Here is an 18,459-nt window from a genome sequence, read left to right on the forward strand (position 1 = left end):
TTTTTTTTAGGTAAATATGTGAAGTCTTTCCTACATATTTTTTTGTATTAGATTTATCAACATGATACGCATTTTTTCTTAATTGGGGCTCAATGTTACATAGTTAAACAAACAAAACAATAACAAATCTTGAGACGGAAAAGAAAAAAAAAACTAGAAATGGTTTAATATCCAAATTTCAGTTGTTAGACTACTTTTGCATTTGCGGCAACCTTGGATGGGCTGCGGAAATATGAAACCAACAAGAAACAAGAACTGTTGGCTGCGACGTCGCTCTCGAAATCTCAGCAACCTTTATTATATTGCATCCTTGGAGATTTCATATATCAAGAAATGTCCAAGTACCATTTTTATATAATATATACACGCATACATGTAATAATATATTTGTCCAATAGGGGAAAAGTAGGGAATGTGCACGAACGGAGAATACTTATTAAACAAAACCATCAACGAAGTTGGTTTTGTGACAGCCTAGATGTGTTTACAACGTTATCGCATACCAAAGCATTATTACATATAAATTCCTATTATTATTGTATTCATGTCTCCCCTTGATATCAAAGATTACTTTTCTTAATTAGGTTTATATATATATATAGTCTTGTAGTCAATACATTTTTTTTTTCTTTTCAGAATGGTTGGCAAAATTAATTCGGAAGAGCAGTGTAAAAACGATCAGAGTATATAAATTGTTCTCCTATTTCTCTTGACTTAAGGAAATATTATTTATACAAAAGGAAGGAAAAGGAAATTTTACAAAAAGGAAACTCTTGTACACACGACAACATAGATAGAACTTATGAGTTAATATCCGAATAATCAGTCTCAGGTTAAACCTAGAGAAAGAAGAAATCAATATGGAGACTTAATACGGAACTGTATATGGTAATGCAAAAATCTGGACTTGAGGCAAAAACTGAGCCCTAGGAAACAAGGAATCTCCCGATAGTGGTGGTATCTGCAGCAACATCTTCATGATCAAGTCTTGATCGTTCTTGATATCTGCTTTATTATTGGTAACATTCTTTGGGAGATCAGTGTTGCCAAAAAGCCAGTCATCATCATGAAACAACGTCTTGTACCCAGAGTCTTTGCTTGGCATACGCTTTTTTCTCTTCATCGATTCACAAGTCGTCGTAGCTTCCCTTATCCTCTTCTTAATGTTATGACTAGCATCATCAGACAAACAGGCATCTTCGTCTTCTTCTGTTAAACAACTCTTTTCAAGTTCCTCAGACGATTCATCCGAAACTTGCTTGCTTGGCAAGTAGTCCTCTTTCCGTTGCACGATTCTCGAAGCCATTACTTGTCTTTCCATCTTCGATAAAAGTTGTGAATGAATCGAATCTAGGTTTCAGATATCACGCCTAAGACACCTCGATCTATGTGGGTTCAAACTCTAATTGTAAATCAAAACGAGAGATACAAGAGAACCCTAAAAGAAATTTTCTCGTATCGGAGAGAGAACGAGTCGTATCGGAGAGAGAACGAGAGACGGAAAAAAACAAATTGTTGTTGAGCAAAATAATGGAGAGACTGGTGAAAGACTGAGGGTTAAAAAGATCACATCTGCCGACTTACACAAACCTATTGGGCTAAAACAGCCTCTTTCTACAATTAAATAGTGGGCTAAAACGGGCCTATTTATAAATACGGCCACATTGCAAGGCCTTTCGTTAGGGAAAGTCTTTAATGTGATGGTTCTATAATTGTTTACTTTCTAGTACATAGTTTTGCAGTTCCTTCCTATATTCCAAAATATTTTAGGCGGATCTAGAAAATTATTTTGTGTGTGGCATATGTCATATAAATTAGTAATAGTAAATCTAATGTTATAAAAATTATTAAATAAATATATATTTTTAATAATATTAAAATATACCATGCAATTTCAACATATTTTAAGATTTAAAATCGAGAAATAAACCAAAATATTATGAATGTATCATTTCTGTTGGTTATAATTTTACTTTATCACATGTATTAGATATATAGTTAATTTAGTAATTGAAGAAAAGAAAAGAGTTAATTTAATCGTTAGGAAATACAGTTACAAAACTACAATTCACTATAAAAAAATAAATATCTACACACAAATTTAAACTCCAAAATAATAAATTAACTACAAAAAGAGATAACATTATTTAATTTTACTAATTTTAATATCATTTTCAATTAAGATATGACTACTTTGCAGTAAAATTAAATTTGTTAAAAGTTTAACTGAAAAAAAAAATCGAACTAAAAATGCCCATCGCAGTAAGACGTAGATGGATGGAATCGAACCGTGACCAAGAATGTAACAGTGGGTGCTAAGTTACCAACCGAGATAAAGAATTTATTGTAGCTAAACTTTAAGAAGTAGTATGGGGCATGTGCCCGACCTTCTTCTGTTGTAGATCGCCCCTGTTCAATGGCATGCGTGACATTGTAATTAATAAGTCTCCGAAAGTCTTCAAAGCATGAGGGACATGTATGCAAGGCGTGAAATGAACCATTTGCATTCAATCATACATTTACTTAAGGCGTGAAATGATCCATTGATTGTAAATCATACATGATACGTATATCTGATTCATAAAGTGGGTTCGGCAACATAAAGTTTTATACTCAAAATTTAAAACACACCTAATTTGAAGTTCTTTAAACGCTACTTTAAATTTTAAATTTCCAAAAACACCACATATATTGAGTCTACAACTTCCCTAAATTATAAGATCAAATTCCAAACCACGCAAAAAAAAAATGACTTCTTTATAGATCCTCAACAAATTCACATCGTCTAAAAAAAAAAAAAAAAAAAAATCACATCGTCTAACCACAAAAGTTTTAAAACTGTGTCTTAATTTGTTCTGCCATCAATTGTTAACACTTTCAGTAGACGTAATTAGAATCAACGATATATGCACTTTCACCAACCTAAACTTTTCAGTCTATCTGAAACCTGAAATAATTGGTAAACTTAACCTAACATGTCTAGCTTAGATTCTAGTTAACTGGTTTATTCGACGGTTTTAGGTTCTGATTGTGAAGTTTTGTGGAGTTGTAAAACAAAAGCCCAATTAAAAAAGAAAGTTTTATAATACATGATCTAAATGCGGTGTATTTTGTTTTTATAAACCGTTTCTATTTGGAATGTCGGCACGTACTAAAATTTAATTTCCTAAGAGAATTAGATATAGCTGTATACAAGTAAAACATTCACTTGATATAACGGATGAAACCTAACATTTAAACTAGAACCAACTATATACATATTGACAAAACTAACCAACTATACATAATTGATGTGTAACAAATAGTGACCAATAATTGGGTAAGATATTTGAAGACCTTTAATTATTAGGAACATGTAAACTTCATGCTCTAATAATGATCTCTTCTCTAAATAGTGCTATTTAACTTTTAATTGGGTCCTAAACTAATCAAACACTAATCATTCAATGAGGACCAATATCCCTTTTCCATCTGTGTTATCTTCTTGGTTGGGAGTTGGGTTGAAGTCATGACCAAATCCGAGTTGGCAATTTTTTTGCCTCGTTGTAATAATATTATTCCAAACTTAGTAAAGCTTTTCTATCAAATCACAATAATTCACGCAAGTTGCATTTCAAAGCAACCAACCCAATTATACAGCCCAACCGGATTTAGTATCTTATGGCTTATGAGTGATTGATTAGTCCGGTTATACTGAATTCACAGGTCCAACCGGTCATGAGCGCCACCAATACGTACCGCCGCTAAAAGGGGAAAGATCCTAATTGTTTAAGTAATTAATAGCACTATACACTACGGTTTGTTTTCCAGCAAACCCCACGTTTTAATACGGTGTTAGTCAAATAATTAAGTCTTAATCCGAATCAGATCAAGATGATAATTGAAAAGCATCCCTAACAAACCATGTGGTGGCATTCTGAGTTATGCACTAATTAAAACTTAAGGGAGATCAGTTAGACCACAAAATATTAGAACGAATCCATCAACGTGAAAACCTTACAAGTGATATGTCTTCTTATGCCCTATAATTAAAATTTCTCTCAATTATTTCCGGCAAATATATGTGTCAACTGAATTTGTTCACGCACGCTGTTTCTGTTCTTATGTTTAATGTTTTGTTGTCTGCCAAATAAATGATAATGCATGGCCATGGCATGGGATGGCTTCTGAAAATAAGTGGACCTTGGTTTCTTAACGCGTAACCCATTATTTCTTTTATGTGAAACAGAAAAATAAATAAATATTTAGTTATATATATATAACTAAATTATAACAGCCATCAGATATCTCGTTTGAAGCAACTAAATCTAAGATTAAAATTTGGTATGCATGTTTCTGAACTATAACATAAAAACAACATAAAGGCAGTAAAATTTGGTAACACGGTAATGAACCACGATTCGTTTATGATTTGGGTTGGTTATTTTTAAGGTTTTTTTAGAAAATTATAGTATTTACGGTGGAAGAAAAAAAATTATACAAAACAAAGACGTCACCAAGTTATAGGCATACAAATATTTCTACCACATATTGTGGTTCGTTCTGTTTGTTCGCTGTAGCTGTTAGTCTCGCTGATTTGTGAAGCAGTCGCTATTAAAAGTTGAATTTTAAAAGGGAGATTATCACTCTCATCTCATTCTCGATTTATAAATACAAGGAAATGTAAAGTACGTATCTTTAATTTATTTGTTTGTTTTTTTCTATTTTCTTTCATGTATTTAACTCGTAATAATAATAAAATAATGTGACAAAAACGTAAATAGACAGGAAAAAAAATAAAGAATGAGATGAGTGATAACTTAGTTAATGTGTTAGGGCATTAAGCAATGAGACACGAGTGCTAATCAAACCCCTAAACACTTTCTCACTTTCGCATTCGATTTCACGGATCGAATTCTCCAACTCCATCATCTTCTTCATCAAACTCTTTACTTCCTCGTTCTTCTTCTTGTGTAAACAAACCAAACTCTTCTCCTCGACTTGCTTCAGCTCCTCGATGCCTTCGTCTAGTTTCTCTTTTTTCTCGGACCGTTTCAAGAACCCAATAAACGGCGAAGGTTTTGTGGGACGTAGAGAGAAGTAAACTCCGTTAAAAAGAGCAACGGAAACCAAAACGGTGACTTCGATGACGTCACTTATAACTGACGCTAGCTCTGCGTCACCGTACGTCCCGTTCACGCTGTCCACGTGGCAGTACTGCTGGTGTTTCGTCTTCGGCTCGCGGATCGAAGACGTAAGCTTCGCGATATCTCGCGCGAGAGACCGGCGAGATTTTAGGTACGATGCGATTTTCTCGTCGTCTTTTTTACGGAGAGCGACTTGAGCGGCGGACTGGTGCTCACGGAGGCAGAGGATGGACGTGCGGAAGATACCGTAAGCGTCGACGAACCGGAGAAGGTCTTCTAGAAGATTCTCGAAGAAGACGGGACGGTTACGTAGAGATTCTTGGGATTGTGGGAGCTGGAGTATATCGGCGAGCGTTTCTTGAACGTCTTTGAGGAGGCTGAGACCGTCGGTGATCCAGGAGGTGGTGCGACGGTTAGATTCTCCGGAGAAGGAGAACCAGGATTTGAGCTGGGAGATCTCGTGGTTGACGTGGGAGATTAAGGGATGAGATCGACAAGGTAGACTGATGGATCTTGTGTGGTGAGAGACACGTGGCTTTGAAGGTGGAGATGAACGGCCGCAAGGTTTGTTAGGGAATGAGAGTGATCGCCGGAAAACTCCAACCATTCTCTGAGGAGAGATAGATAGAGAAGAGAAGAGAAGAGAAGAGAGAGAGATGGTTTGAGTTTTGAAATGATGAAAGAGGAATAAGAAGGGAGCGTTTATATATATACACCGGTGATGAGGTGAGAGTGGGGTTTCGGGCTATTGAAGTATGAGATGATGTGCACGTGGGATGAGTTCGCTAGCTACTTTTTTGAGAATAATTGCTTTGTTATTTCCCCAACTATATTTTTATTTAGTTCGTTTCAGATATACACTTATTATTAATTCTTCAAATTTTACACGATTGTACACCTATTTATTAGACGTTTTGATTATTACATGGACGTTTGAACAACTTTTAACATGTTATATATAAAGTAAAGAGCCAAACTCAATGCTATGTCGTTGCCGAACAAGAAAAGAAACTCAATGTTAAATAAGAACATAGATTATACGGTTAAAGGAGCTAAAATAGTTTGTAATAGTTATCTACTTACTATATACTCTAGTATATTTGAGATTATATAACGTGAATGATGAATATATTAATCAGATTTAACGAGTTAAGAGACATAACAAATGTTCCATTTCAAGCGGAGAGGGGACACACGTGGGTTGGCCACCCTAGCTAGAACTAGAACTCCAATCCAAAACTGCTCTCTCCTTTCTAAACAAATAGAGTATTTCACACTCGGTAGTCTCGTATTATTTATGATATAAGTTATAAGTTATAACTATATAAATAATCATACTTGAGTCTTCAATAAACTTATTTGGTAGGGGTATAGACGCGTTAAGACAGATTTGTTTTCACATGGTTTATGAACGATCATCAAAATGAATTGATTAACTAATATGAAGATTATAGAGGTCTAAGATCTAATCAAAAATATTTTCTACGTTCGGCGAATTGGTTCGTCCAAATCAACCTTTTTAAAATATCAATTAACGTATGCTTACGTGGATAAAGTTATAAAACGATAAACAGTAATGAGTCCATTAATTGAAATAAAAAGTTAATCCAACGGCTCTCCTCAAAATCATTCAACAAATCTTAAGTTATTTGTGCCCGGCATATAGATTCTGGCTTCTTCAGTAAACTTTATCAGCGGCTGAAAATTAATGAACACATATATTGGGGATATATATCTACGACAGTCAGTATTTAAGGTAATAAATATGTATACAGCAAACAAAACTCAAAAATTTTGTACGTCCAATTCCAGTAACATATGAAAACGTTTTTCGATCGTATTCTTACAATGCACTATAAAATAATATACTATTTCCTTGTTTTTTTGGTGTTGTTTAAGTACTATCTCGAATTCTTATAATGTACACACATATATATATATATATATTAATATATATAGTCTATATATGAATTTCCGGTCATTTATATTAATAAACTGTTACACTTAAGATTATGTGTCTAGTAATTAACAAAGCACGAGGGGTGAGCTGGTACGTGTCAGAGAAGGGCAACTCCAACTATGCATCAAAGGATCAAAATCACGGTTTTCTTGTTTACGACACTTCACTTTTGTCCTACCACGATTACGAAAAAGAGAGATGTAATTGTATAATCTAAACTATCCCTTAAATCGATATTTTACTTAAACTAAGCATTATATAATTAGGTAGTGCAAGCGTGTGGACTTTTAAAACGAGTGATTCGGCGTAGATCCACAAACATCATCAAGAGGACCTTACTTAACGCTAATAGATTTTTTTTAAGCATGTGACTTGATATCTGGATTTTAATTGCAACTAACTTGAAATGAAATATGAGGAGCCACAGACTCTGTGATCGGATTTTAGAGATAATTATCGATTCAAGTGTTTTAGATCCACATGATCATGTTTCCAGTTATATTTATATTGATTATAAATTTCTTCTTTTTGTGTGGTGATTTTGAGATTGATGGTCATGAATAATAATGATATGTCATTATTTGAAGAAGATACCAATTAATATACTTGACTAATTGGATGTTGAGAGCTTGCCCGATAATTTAAGTTTGCTATAAAACATTTACGACGATCCATCGTTTTCAACTGAAGTAGTTCTATTTCGTTCGGTATTCATATATGGTTTAGCTAGCATGTTTACTTTGCATGTATTGAACGCATTAAGTTTTATCTTCAGATAAACTTTGTTTTCAATGAAGGGGCTGGTTATGTTCATTGTCGACAAATTGTCGTTTTTAAGGTTATTTTTCACACATGTAATTTTACGTTAATATATAGTCAATAAATTTAAACAGCATATATAAAACCTGATAATTTTATCAAAGTTTATATCGTGAATCAAAATATAAAACGGAGGTGGTATGGTATGAAATAAGCTAAATGAAACCAAAACATTATACTTTGCTTGTCGAAAATAGTGGAAGTAGACGGCTAATGTATAATATATTGGTGTATCCTTTCCTCGCGTGATGTGCCGAGATTCCAATCCATCTGCCAAATGCAAAAGGTCACGTGATGAGCTGTTAGTTATACTGCATACTGATGTCATACTTGGTTGGCCCGTCTTCCAAACCCATAGGAAAAAATTTCAGTAGTAAAAATCATTAATTCGTAACAAAGTGTGTACATGTAAAATATGTAATGATGCGTAAAAAGCTGTATAAGAATCTGCACTAGTGGAAGATATCGAATCCTGTAACAGGTTCAATTTACGAAAATAGATTTGGTGATTCTTCCATGTGGTAGATGTTTATTAGAAGAAGTCTATCTCGATATATATGTTTTGATTCTTTCCTACTGAATACAGAAAATGTAGATCTTGTTTCACATCTCACATTTCAATATACCCTAATTGAATTCCACTTTGTTGTTTTGTTTTTTTTGGGTTTAATTGTAACCTGAAATATTTGTCAAAGTAAACAACAAATGCAAAACACTAGGAAAAAAGGGAAAATTTGTTAGCGAATTAAGTTGGACCTAAAGCCCGATATGTTCTAGTTGGGCCGTAAGCCTAACGTACAAATATGTTCGGAGGCGGGAGCTTCCCATTTAACGGCCGCTCCTCTCATATTTTCAAACTCTTCCACACATCTCCTCGAATCCAAACCTCCGACTCGTTTCCTTGCACGTGCGAGTTTTTCTCCGGCTATCTCGTCGAAAATCTTCTCCCAACCTTCCTCCCATTCCCCATGTGCGTCGCACAGCTCCACCGTCTCGTTTTCCCACTCCGTCCAGCTCCACTCTCTGTTCAGTTTTCCCATCACTTCCGCTACGCATGAGCTGTTGCACGCCACCGTGCAAGGACGACACTTGGCACCACTCAACGGTCCGCGGCTAGAAAGTGCCACCACGGGAACTCCGTAGTTAGAAGGAGGGAAATCGTAGGTCCGATCAGTCATGATGCAGAAAGGGAGAGGTTTAGTGACGTAAGGGACACGGTGAATTGTGAGCTGAGCCTTGAAGGCGGACTCGGAGTTGAGATGAGTTAACCCGGCAGAGTCGAGGTCTGGAATTAGGGAGAGGCGAGAGAGAGCCACCGTTGAGGTTTTGAGATCGCCGACACCGAATCGGTCGTTGAGGCCACCGTATGAGGATCCAGGTGGGACTAAGTACTGACCTGGTATGAAGTATTCTGGTTCGAGCGGGTCAGCCCAGTAACCGTCAACACGGGTACGGACTATCCAGTCGTATGTGAAGTTATTCTCGTTTTGGTATGCCTTAATCATGGTGATGCAGCCTTCTACGAGGTTGAAGTACTGTAACAAGCCCTGTCATTGAACACATAGATGAGAAAAAACCACTGAAAAGGGGACACACTTGAGGAAACTATACCAAATGCTAAACAAATAATTTGTAATTCGTGTATTATATATACCGGAATCAGATTTTCTAAAAAATTAATATACGAGTCACGTTTATAACCATTATTATTTTCAAGTGAGAGAAAAAAGTTTAATTTAATTATCTAACATCTAACATGTTATATACTAGGTACACGTTTATAATCACACTACACTGAAAAGCCTCCGGATTTCACATCATCATCACGCCACACATTAACATCATCATGTCACGCATTAACCATTTCACAAAAAAGTATTACCATAACTAAAAAAAATGCCAAATAGAACAGGATGCGAGTTTTTCTACAGCCCCATATATGTAAATCACAAGCTGTCAAACTTAATGAATATCTTCTTTATGTGGAAACATGGGTCCCGAAAAGGTAAGGGGTCAATTTTTCAATCTCGGACTAGTAGGACTAGGAAGACTACAATCTTGCGAGTTGCTAGATAATAGAAATTTCCAAGAAATCATCATTTGAATTTTCAACCTCATACTAACTATAGAACCCGAATCAAGAAAGATGCATTAACCCATACATCACAAATGTAGTCAAAAATTAATTAATGTCACAACCATAACATAATTAATTAATGTCATACGTTTTGTCTTTTGAAACGCCATTTTTGACCGCAATTATGTTACTAAAATTACGAGATCGAAAAAAGAATATACTATATAGGATGAGAATTGATGATGCCACCAAATACCAAACCCATCATCAAACAAAAATTCCTTCACATGAGTAACGTACAGATCAAGAAACGGTTGCACCAACCCTAAACCTCTCCAACTAAACGGACCCCCTCTCTACCACTTTCTTATCCTTAATTCTATATTTCCTAATTTAAATTCTATTAATTAATTCAAAGTTAGTGAAATTTTTTTAAAAAAGGAAAGCTAGTTATATGAGTTGATAACTTTCACAAAATTCAATGGTAAATAAATTAAAAGAGTTTAATGATCTAATTACCTTAATGCCATTGGGCGAATTCATGGGTGTGAGGACTCGAACCATCGACTCAGTCTCATTGATCGGCGTAGGCTCAAAGATACGAACCCAAGCGAGCCTCGGTGCGTCCTTAAGAAACCGAAGCTTATACGAGTTTTTATCGAGAGGACTATTAAGAAACAAATCTGCATTAGGATAAACCCTCAAGATCTTCTCCATAATCGATGGTCCGGTTAGCTCGAACCGCCTCGCTCCTCCTACCAAACACACGGCGATCTTAGAATTCACCAACTCATCCCTCTTCCTCTTCCGTCGTTGGTTTACGTTGTCAAGGTTCGAATCGGATAATTCGACGGTGAAATCAGAGGTTTCGGTTGTGACGGTTAGGGTACGAGTGTAGATTAGGTTACGAAGAGGGGCTAGAGTTGGGAAAGGATCAAGGGTTAGAGAAGAGAAAGAGATTAAGAGGAGGAGGGAGAGAGAAGGTATTATGAGAAGGAGGAGAAGACGACGATCGACGTCGGAGATTCTTTTGGAAACGTACATGACGGCGGCGTAAAAGTGATCGTAACCCTAATATGAGAAATAACCACCGTGGAGAATGTTCAAACACGTTTCATATGCCGAAAGAGAGAGAGAGAGATGTGAATGTGTATACACCAGTCTTTGTGTATATAATTTTAAAACTTGTGGAGTGATGCGGAGAGGCGCTGGTTTGTTGGGGTGGAAGGTGATATCAACATTAAGCGTGGGTTTGGTTTTGCTTTTTCTCTCTTTCTTTTTTTGTTTTTGTTTTTCTTTGGGAGGAAGATACAATATGTAGTAGATGTATAAAGTATAAACCGATAAATTAATTAGTTTTATACGCACTGATTACGTTTGAAAAGAACTGGTATTATTATTGGTTTCTCACGTTTCTTTGTTTATATAGTAACGAATTTTATGAATGTTTTAAATACTTGTTACCAATTCTTACCCATGAGGGCCATGACTTTACAGAAGTTTTTTGACAAAACAAAAAAATAAAATTAACTTTACAGAAATTATACTTTTTTGTTGTCAAAAAAAAAAAAAGAAATTATACTTTTTGTTTACTTAGTGGTCCTCCTCATCAATTCGAATATAGAAACGTATTACTAGGCGTTAGTGTAATTAATTACTGTTTGATCACCATTAATTGTAGTATTTTTACAAAAATATATAGGGGATGTTGACAAGTATATTCAAAGGATTGATTCTTGAATGACGTGGAGTAAATACATGATGAGTCTGTGTTGCAAGAAAAGTTTTACTTTTTGTTGTATTTTGACAAGAGGAAAAGAAAAGTATTTGTTGTCGTCCAAGAATAGCCTAAATGTATATTCATTGACAAAAAGAAAAAAATAAAAATAATAATATGACATGTATATTCATGTGAGAGCATTGTATAAATTGTAATGTTAACAATATGTAGAATGCGTGTTGGTATATATACATACGTGTCCTTTAATTGTATAAAAATGAGGTTCTAAATTTGGTTTTGGTGCAAGAAATGAGTATATAATAATATTTTATTTATTTCCCATGAATTTGTTTTATTATTTTTGGTATTGTGAAGATCTGGGTGACAAGATAATAGATATGAGTCGATTTACTTATTTCAGATTTTTAACATTTTGTTATATATTTAATTATTTTATGTAAATATATCTTTAAGTATTTTATTATATTTAATTAATGGATTGTATAATCTTTCACATTTGCTTATATATCTAATTATTTTATTTAGATCTAAAATTTACAATTTCCTTCTTTTGGATACAAAATTTTTTGCTGTCAAGTGTCAACCATAAAATTAACAGGCTATCATTAATCACTTTCTTACCTTAATGACTCAATCTGTACAAGCCCTTTTATTTTAAGTGGGTTATATTAATGGGCTTAAATGTCTCGCTATAGGCCCATTGATATCATCTGCTCGAACCAGCAAAATCATCAGAGTCAGAGAGCGGCAAATCGTTGAAGAGATCTCATCTTCCTGAATCCGTTGAGAACGCAATGCAAGGTGGATCATCTGGTATTGGTTACGGTTTGAAGTATCAGGTACCTTAGCTCACCCATCGTTTTCGTTTCGGACCCTTTCTTTGTACTACTACCATTGTGAATTTTGTTAATTTCCAGGCTAGATGTATATCGGATGTGAAAGCTGATAAAGATCACACCAGCTTCCTCACTGGAACCCTAAGTTTGAAAGAAGAAAACGAGGTCATCGATCAATTTAGATCTGTTTTTTTTTCGTCTCTTGTTGTTTCTGGATCGGAAGATTCTGATTTTGTTGATTTATTTTAAAAGGTTCATCTGCTTCGTTTGTCATCTGGTGGATCTGAGCTGTTATGTGAGGGTTTGTTCTCTCATCCTAATGAGATTTGGGACCTTGCTTCTTGCCCTTTCGATCAACGCATCTTCTCTACTGTCTTCTCCACTGGTAATTCTCGAAATTGCTATTTTTGTGAGTTGATTTGATGGTAATCTCAGAAATTGAAACTATGATTCATCTCAGCAATTTGTATTTAGTTGAAAATAAAAAATCATGTGTTGGTCAAACCACACACAGCTCAGAGACTTACAATGTTTGTTTTCATTTCAAAAGGCGATTCATTTGGAGCAGCGGTGTGGCAGATTCCTGAGCCATATGGTCAATCGAATTCTTCAACATTGGAGTGTGTTGCTTCCCTTGATGCACATGTTGGTAAGATTAATTGGTGAGTTCATGGTTTACTGTTTCCAGCAGTGTGTATCTACTGAGTCTTGTAGTTCCGAAGTCTTAGAATGTGTTGCTTTCTTTCTTTATCCTCTATTTCCTTTTTTGTGGAAACAGCGTTCTTTGGTGTCCCTCTGGAAAATCAGACAAGTTAATCAGCATGGATGAACAAAACTTTGTCTTGTGGAGTTTAGACTCTTCAAAAAAAAGTGCTGAGGTGATTTTAGCCTTTGAATCATATTTGGCTCCTGTGTTTATAGACAACCTTTGTGGTACTTTCTGCTTAACAGTTTTTTTTTTTTGCTAATTATAGGTTTTGTCTAAGGAGTCAGCTGGGATGCGTCATTCTTTATCTGGTGGAGCATGGAATCCACATGATCTGAATTCTGTTGCAGCGACTTCTGAATCATCTATCCAGTTTTGGGACTTACGGACTATGAAGTATGTCATCATTTCATTTGTTCCTCTCCCATGTTCCCATGAAAGTTAATATATTGTATTCCTGCATGTACATCTAGCGGGTTTCACCTAATCAATAGTCTTTTACTTTTGGGGGTTCTAAATATATATTTACCATTATGTTGAGTTTGATATGTTTGCAAATTTACAGGAAGGTTAATTCTATTGAACGTGCCCATGTACGGAATGTGGATTACAATCTCAAGAGAGAACATATACTCGTAAGACTTTACTCTCTTTGTAAATATTGTAAATGCTTGTCAACTAATGCAAACAAAGAGCTTTATCAAAAAAAATTGCAAATGGGAAGGAACAAGGAAGTACTTTTCTCATTTCATGTGAAATTTTAATCATGGCTGGAACTCTTGTTCTGAAAGAAACTGGATCCACTATATTAAAGAAATGGTATCAGATGTTTGTCTTTATGCATTGGACTGTCGAATGTGTAGGTCTCTGCAGATGATGAATCTGGCATACATATCTGGGATCTTCGGAAGGCCAAGGTTCCTGTGCAAGAGCTCCCTGGTCATACACACTGGTATCTATAGCTCTATGTTCATCGGTGGATTATTTTGTTTCCTTCAATAATTCTGCTAAACATGCACTCAAACCCGATGCTTTGGACCTGGGATTTGTTTCGAGCGTGACTGTTCTTTCTACAAAATATTACAGGACATGGGCTGTCAGGTGTAACCCTGAGTATGAAGAGCTAATTCTGGTACTCATTTTCTCCTACCTATTCCTTCTTAGCGCAATCAGATGATTCTGTAATAGACTATAAGCTGAAGTGTTTTGGATCAGTAACGATGATACTTTTACCTGTCCAAAAGTTATTTCGTTTCTGTAGGCTGCAATATAGGCTAAAAGTTGATGATTTGAAAACATGTTCTGTCACTATGTTTATTGAAAGCCTCAGTTTCTGATTAAGTTAACCAACACAGAGCGTTGGAACAGACTCAGCTGTCAACTTGTGGTTTGCTTCAGCATCTAGTGAGAGGAAAGCCTCAGAAAGGTTAATTTCTCTGTCATCGCACTCAATGATATGCATTTTTCCAACTTTGTTTTGACCTTTTATTCTAATGTCGATTTTGTGCAGCCCGGTGGAAGCCTCACGTCTGCGTGTGAACCCGTTACTTAATTCTTATACTGACTACGAAGACAGTGTCTATGGTAAATGCTCTTGGACCAAACTGATTTAGTAACAATTCTCTTCCACTAAAAATCCGTGAAATTATTAAAGTAATTGCTGTCACAGGCCTTGCTTGGAGCTCGCGTGAGCCTTGGATTTTTGCGTCATTGTCATATGACGGGAGGGTAAGTAACTTTGCTTAAAACCTAAAGAACTATGGAAAACTTCTCAAAGCAGTTTGGAGAGTTCATCTTATGATTTTGGTGTTGGCTTATGTTAGGTTGTGATCGAATCCGTCAAGCCGTTCCTGCCAAGAAGATAGGTACGTGCACTCAATCGAAGAAGGCTTCAGAGGAAAAGCCCACTGCCATATGTCATCATTTTATACAAATTTTGAACGTTTTGATAACAATAATCACAACACTACAATTGTTGAACTTTTACTAGCGTCTCTGTTCATCTCTAATCACAATATCTATTTTATGTATATGATACGAAGAGCCTCCCTTGAAAGCGGTGAGAAGTAAGACCCATACTGTGGTCTATATAAAGAAATTGTTCAAATATGTAATCACCGTAAGTAAAATTTCTTGTCATAATGCTACATATGCCTTTTTTTAATAGCTACATCTCTGGTAAAGCCATGAGTCCGAATATTGCTAAAACATGACCCCAAAAAATTGATCTTTCCTCAGATCCTGGTAAACAAAACGATGCTCTATAGCGCGGTTCTATGTACAAGAGACATTAGATGCAAAATGGTGACAACAAGGCCTAGCCCCAAGGTTGGAAAGCCTGCTGTCAAGTGTGTCCAAGCAGAGGAGAGATTCAGTTGTAATGATGTGAATCTACCTAGTCTGATAGCATTTCTTCAAGCTCAGGCTCATCAGAGGTAGATGGATCATCGTAATCTAAACTTGTCCCGTTGTATAATCCTCTGTCCTGAAGATCACTCTGTTCTTCCTCATAGTCTGGCTCCGACCAATCTGGCTCATCCTCTTCCGTTTGATCATCATTGGTTACTGTTACTGCTGCGTCTTTACTTGTATATTTGCTTTTCTTTCCAAGTTTTCTAGATTCCACTTGCGCCTTTGCCTTAGCCTCTGTATCTTCGCATATGCACGTGGATGGGTTCTCGTGAAATTCACCTCTACCGGCTCTTACTTCCTTTGGCTCTCCCATGAACCCTCTCTGAAACGAACGGACTCTAGTCGAAAATTCCTCCCACGTCGTGTTCTCTTTGTTCATGAATAATCTGTAAAGCTTTTTTGCATTTGGCCTAACAGTTGGTTTATGTCCAAAGTATCTCCTGCAAGTTTCATATAACCAAAAAGCTTAAACCTTTGCAATTGTATCAAAGAAACGTTCTGCATTGGTTTCAACTTAGCATTTGCATCAAAAAGATGAACCGGAAATGAATAAGAAGAAGATGTTTCAGTACCTCCTCCCAGCCAATATCTTTGCCATATTGCCATTGTTGTTGGTTACAAATACGTCGCTTTCGTCACAAACAAGGAAGTCGAGAGCAGCCATTCTAGAAGAGTATGAAGCAAACGGTTCTAACTCTTCCTTTGTAGCTATAGTGTCTTTTGAATAGAAGTGTGGAAAAAGTGCTTTCAGAGGAGCCAAGGATTCTTCTCCTCCATATACTTCACCAGACGCAACATATATGTGAACATCACTGCCATACCCCAAAGCTCTAAGCATCAGTCCTACTTCTTCTGGAGTTAGCGGACATCTTCCTTGTCGCCTTTGTTTATCTGGGTTGTTAATCTGCCATAAAATTTCAAATACAGTCACTTATAGCTAGTTAATATACAAATATATGTAATTTCCAAAAGAATTACAGAATAGGCATACATGTAATGTTTTCCATCTCCTTCTGATTGCTGCAAGTTCTCTCTTTTCCTTATCACCACCACCATAATAGCATCCCGAGAATGCAAGCATATCAGGTTCAAACCTGTGACAAAGTCATTATCGTTTGCGTCAAGACATTCTCTAGTATGTATACTTTCAACATGGAAAAGTAGAATATCTTAAAGATTTCTTATAGATTAGAATGCCAAATGTGAAGGAGTTACTAGAGGAATTCCAGGATATACATGCTTATGCATCCGATTTCACTCTATCACGATGCAACCTCTATCAGATAAGAGCCATTGCCTTTACCAAAAGAAAAAAGATAAGAGCATTGACCACAGGATGCTTGAACTAAAAGTACCAAAGCCATGCTAAAAGTTTTCAGTTGTGCTATATGTTAGTTCCCCTAGTACTATGCCCTTGTTCAGTAACAGTGTAAAATGAAGAAATATCAGGAAATTAAGGTGAATAATGGTCTACCTTAGGTGTAACGCAATGAAGTGTTTGCTCCTCAATCGCATGCGCCGGACCAATTCATTACCCATTGTAAGTATAGCATCAGTGAACTTTAGAGCATGGTAATTTACTCTACATCTTAGCTTTTGCAAGTCATCGCTCAACTTGTTTGAAAGTCTATAGTCAAATTTGTTCAGTTGAACTGCCTGAATCATACAGAAAAAAGTGTTAATATAAGCTTATAGCGAGATGCTTATTCAAAGACAACCATTTCTCCATGGGTAAAAAATGCTTCAAGGTCTCTATGATCAATGAAAGATATACAAAGAAGAATATAAACCAACAGTGCCTACAAATGGAAAGACTTTGCGAATTGGGAAACTAGAAGCAAAGAATCGAGAAAGGATCAAGACAACAAACAATTTGCTTAGACATATTTGGTTCCACGAGGAAAAAATTAAAAAGGCAACAAGAAAAAGTTTAAAAGAAGAAGGAAACTTACATGCCTTTTGTTAAGAACAGGTGAAACACGGTTAATATAGCATCGCTCACTACATTTCCGTGGTACACGCATTCTACTTGGAGTCCATACTCGTCCTCCTTTCAGTGGAAGCTGCTTTACAATTTTGACGTATTCCGACAGAAACGATATAAACCAATCAACATCGAAAATATGCGAGAAGTCACTGCACAGAACGCACAAAGTTTACTACTACTAAACATTTGATTATCGTTTCGAAGAACAACAATACGTATCTGCTAATTCTGTCCCTAACCTGGCATCCTTCCAGTAAGACTTCTGGTCTAACTTTGGAACAACAAGAGTAGCATTTAGAATTCTTGCCGCAACAACTGCATCTACAATCTGCAGAAAGATGCATATTTAAAACTCCGACTTAGAAACAAATTGCTATATGGATTACACAAGATCCATTAGCTGATTAAGAGTAAACAAATGCTCGTATTGTGATAATCTATGGGAGAAAGTATGAACAAGAAACTCACTCCAGTTCGCTGTTGATTCAAACCACCACTAGTGGCGATTACCAAGTATCTATCATTTCTCGTCACTGTTTTCGCATCTACAAACAAGTAATCGGATATTAATATCATCAATGCCTGATTCCAAGTTCCAACTAATCGAAAGATTCATACTTTTGGTAAGATCAATGTTACTAACTAGATGACTCAACAACTGAATATGATGATTAAAGAGTGTTAGTTACGCACTAGCGAATTTGCTGCTGGCATTGCTGCATCCATAGAAGAACTCAGCATTTCGTGAACGCCAGATATCACGATCTGGTCTGCCTCCACCTCTCTGTAATCCGA

The 18,459-nt window shown here is 36.0% G+C and overlaps 5 protein-coding genes across 6 annotated transcripts in view; 1 reads left to right on the plus strand and 4 right to left on the minus strand.

Moving 5' to 3' along the window:
- Positions 685 to 1,512, minus strand: LOC104713288. Its single transcript, XM_010430373.1, has one exon. It carries the CDS (start codon positions 1,319 to 1,321, stop codon positions 869 to 871), a length of 453 nt encoding a protein of 150 aa, XP_010428675.1. The 5' UTR covers positions 1,322 to 1,512; the 3' UTR covers positions 685 to 868.
- Positions 4,592 to 5,813, minus strand: LOC104713289. The gene has a single exon (XM_010430374.2). It carries the CDS (start codon positions 5,731 to 5,733, stop codon positions 4,804 to 4,806), a length of 930 nt encoding a protein of 309 aa, XP_010428676.1. The 5' UTR covers positions 5,734 to 5,813; the 3' UTR covers positions 4,592 to 4,803.
- LOC104713290 lies at positions 8,631 to 11,320 on the minus strand. Its single transcript, XM_010430377.1, has 2 exons — positions 10,502 to 11,320; positions 8,631 to 9,452 (listed from the first exon to the last, which is right to left on the minus strand). Exons 1-2 carry the CDS (start codon positions 11,024 to 11,026, stop codon positions 8,679 to 8,681), a joined length of 1,299 nt encoding a protein of 432 aa, XP_010428679.1. The 5' UTR covers positions 11,027 to 11,320; the 3' UTR covers positions 8,631 to 8,678.
- LOC104713291 (WD repeat-containing protein DWA2) lies at positions 12,445 to 15,566 on the plus strand. Of its 2 annotated transcripts, XR_755602.2 has the most exons (15): positions 12,445 to 12,562; positions 12,641 to 12,724; positions 12,812 to 12,944; positions 13,110 to 13,221; positions 13,338 to 13,437; positions 13,534 to 13,661; positions 13,831 to 13,900; positions 14,129 to 14,217; positions 14,352 to 14,397; positions 14,621 to 14,691; positions 14,776 to 14,849; positions 14,935 to 14,993; positions 15,089 to 15,130; positions 15,308 to 15,384; positions 15,504 to 15,566. XR_755602.2 is itself a non-coding variant. In XM_010430378.2 (13 exons), exons 1-13 carry the CDS (start codon positions 12,518 to 12,520, stop codon positions 15,128 to 15,130), a joined length of 1,053 nt encoding a protein of 350 aa, XP_010428680.1. In that variant the 5' UTR covers positions 12,445 to 12,517; the 3' UTR covers positions 15,131 to 15,379. The 2 variants fall into 2 exon arrangements, 1 of the variants encoding a protein (XP_010428680.1); XM_010430378.2 differs by lacking the exon at positions 15,504 to 15,566 and having other exon boundaries at positions 15,089 to 15,379.
- The window catches only part of LOC104715855 (uncharacterized protein At1g04910-like), a 5,150-nt gene continuing 2,076 nt past the window's right edge, over positions 15,386 to 18,459 (minus strand). Inside the window, exons 2-9 of the mRNA XM_010433229.1 lie at positions 18,358 to 18,448; positions 18,133 to 18,209; positions 17,904 to 17,992; positions 17,630 to 17,813; positions 17,152 to 17,333; positions 16,669 to 16,771; positions 16,250 to 16,581; positions 15,386 to 16,117 (exon numbers count right to left, since the gene is read on the minus strand). Coding sequence (XP_010431531.1) covers positions 15,661 to 16,117; positions 16,250 to 16,581; positions 16,669 to 16,771; positions 17,152 to 17,333; positions 17,630 to 17,813; positions 17,904 to 17,992; positions 18,133 to 18,209; positions 18,358 to 18,448 — 1,515 coding nt within the window. The 3' untranslated portion in view covers positions 15,386 to 15,660. The remainder of the gene's footprint in view (positions 16,118 to 16,249; positions 16,582 to 16,668; positions 16,772 to 17,151; positions 17,334 to 17,629; positions 17,814 to 17,903; positions 17,993 to 18,132; positions 18,210 to 18,357; positions 18,449 to 18,459) is intronic.

The sequence above is a fragment of the Camelina sativa genome, chromosome 9, assembly GCF_000633955.1.
Source record: "Camelina sativa cultivar DH55 chromosome 9, Cs, whole genome shotgun sequence".
Classification (NCBI taxonomy): Eukaryota; Viridiplantae; Streptophyta; class Magnoliopsida; order Brassicales; family Brassicaceae; genus Camelina; species Camelina sativa.

What these genes read in the sequence shown, in the direction of transcription:
- LOC104713288 (XM_010430373.1), bottom strand. Translation starts at nt 1,321, where the DNA reads ATGGAAAGACAAGTAATGGCTTCGAGAATCGTGCAACGGAAAGAGGAC.
- LOC104713289 (XM_010430374.2), bottom strand. Translation starts at nt 5,733, where the DNA reads ATGGTTGGAGTTTTCCGGCGATCACTCTCATTCCCTAACAAACCTTGC.
- LOC104713290 (XM_010430377.1), bottom strand. Translation starts at nt 11,026, where the DNA reads ATGTACGTTTCCAAAAGAATCTCCGACGTCGATCGTCGTCTTCTCCTC. An exon ending in ATTCGCCCAATGGCATTAAG is followed by an intron (nt 9,453 to 10,501) that starts GTAATTAGATCA and finishes GTTCAATGACAG; the next exon opens with GGCTTGTTACAGTACTTCAA.
- LOC104713291 (XM_010430378.2), top strand. Translation starts at nt 12,518, where the DNA reads ATGCAAGGTGGATCATCTGGTATTGGTTACGGTTTGAAGTATCAG. An exon ending in TGGGACTTACGGACTATGAA is followed by an intron (nt 13,662 to 13,830) that starts GTATGTCATCAT and finishes GCAAATTTACAG; the next exon opens with GAAGGTTAATTCTATTGAAC. An exon ending in AGTATGAAGAGCTAATTCTG is followed by an intron (nt 14,398 to 14,620) that starts GTACTCATTTTC and finishes TAACCAACACAG; the next exon opens with AGCGTTGGAACAGACTCAGC.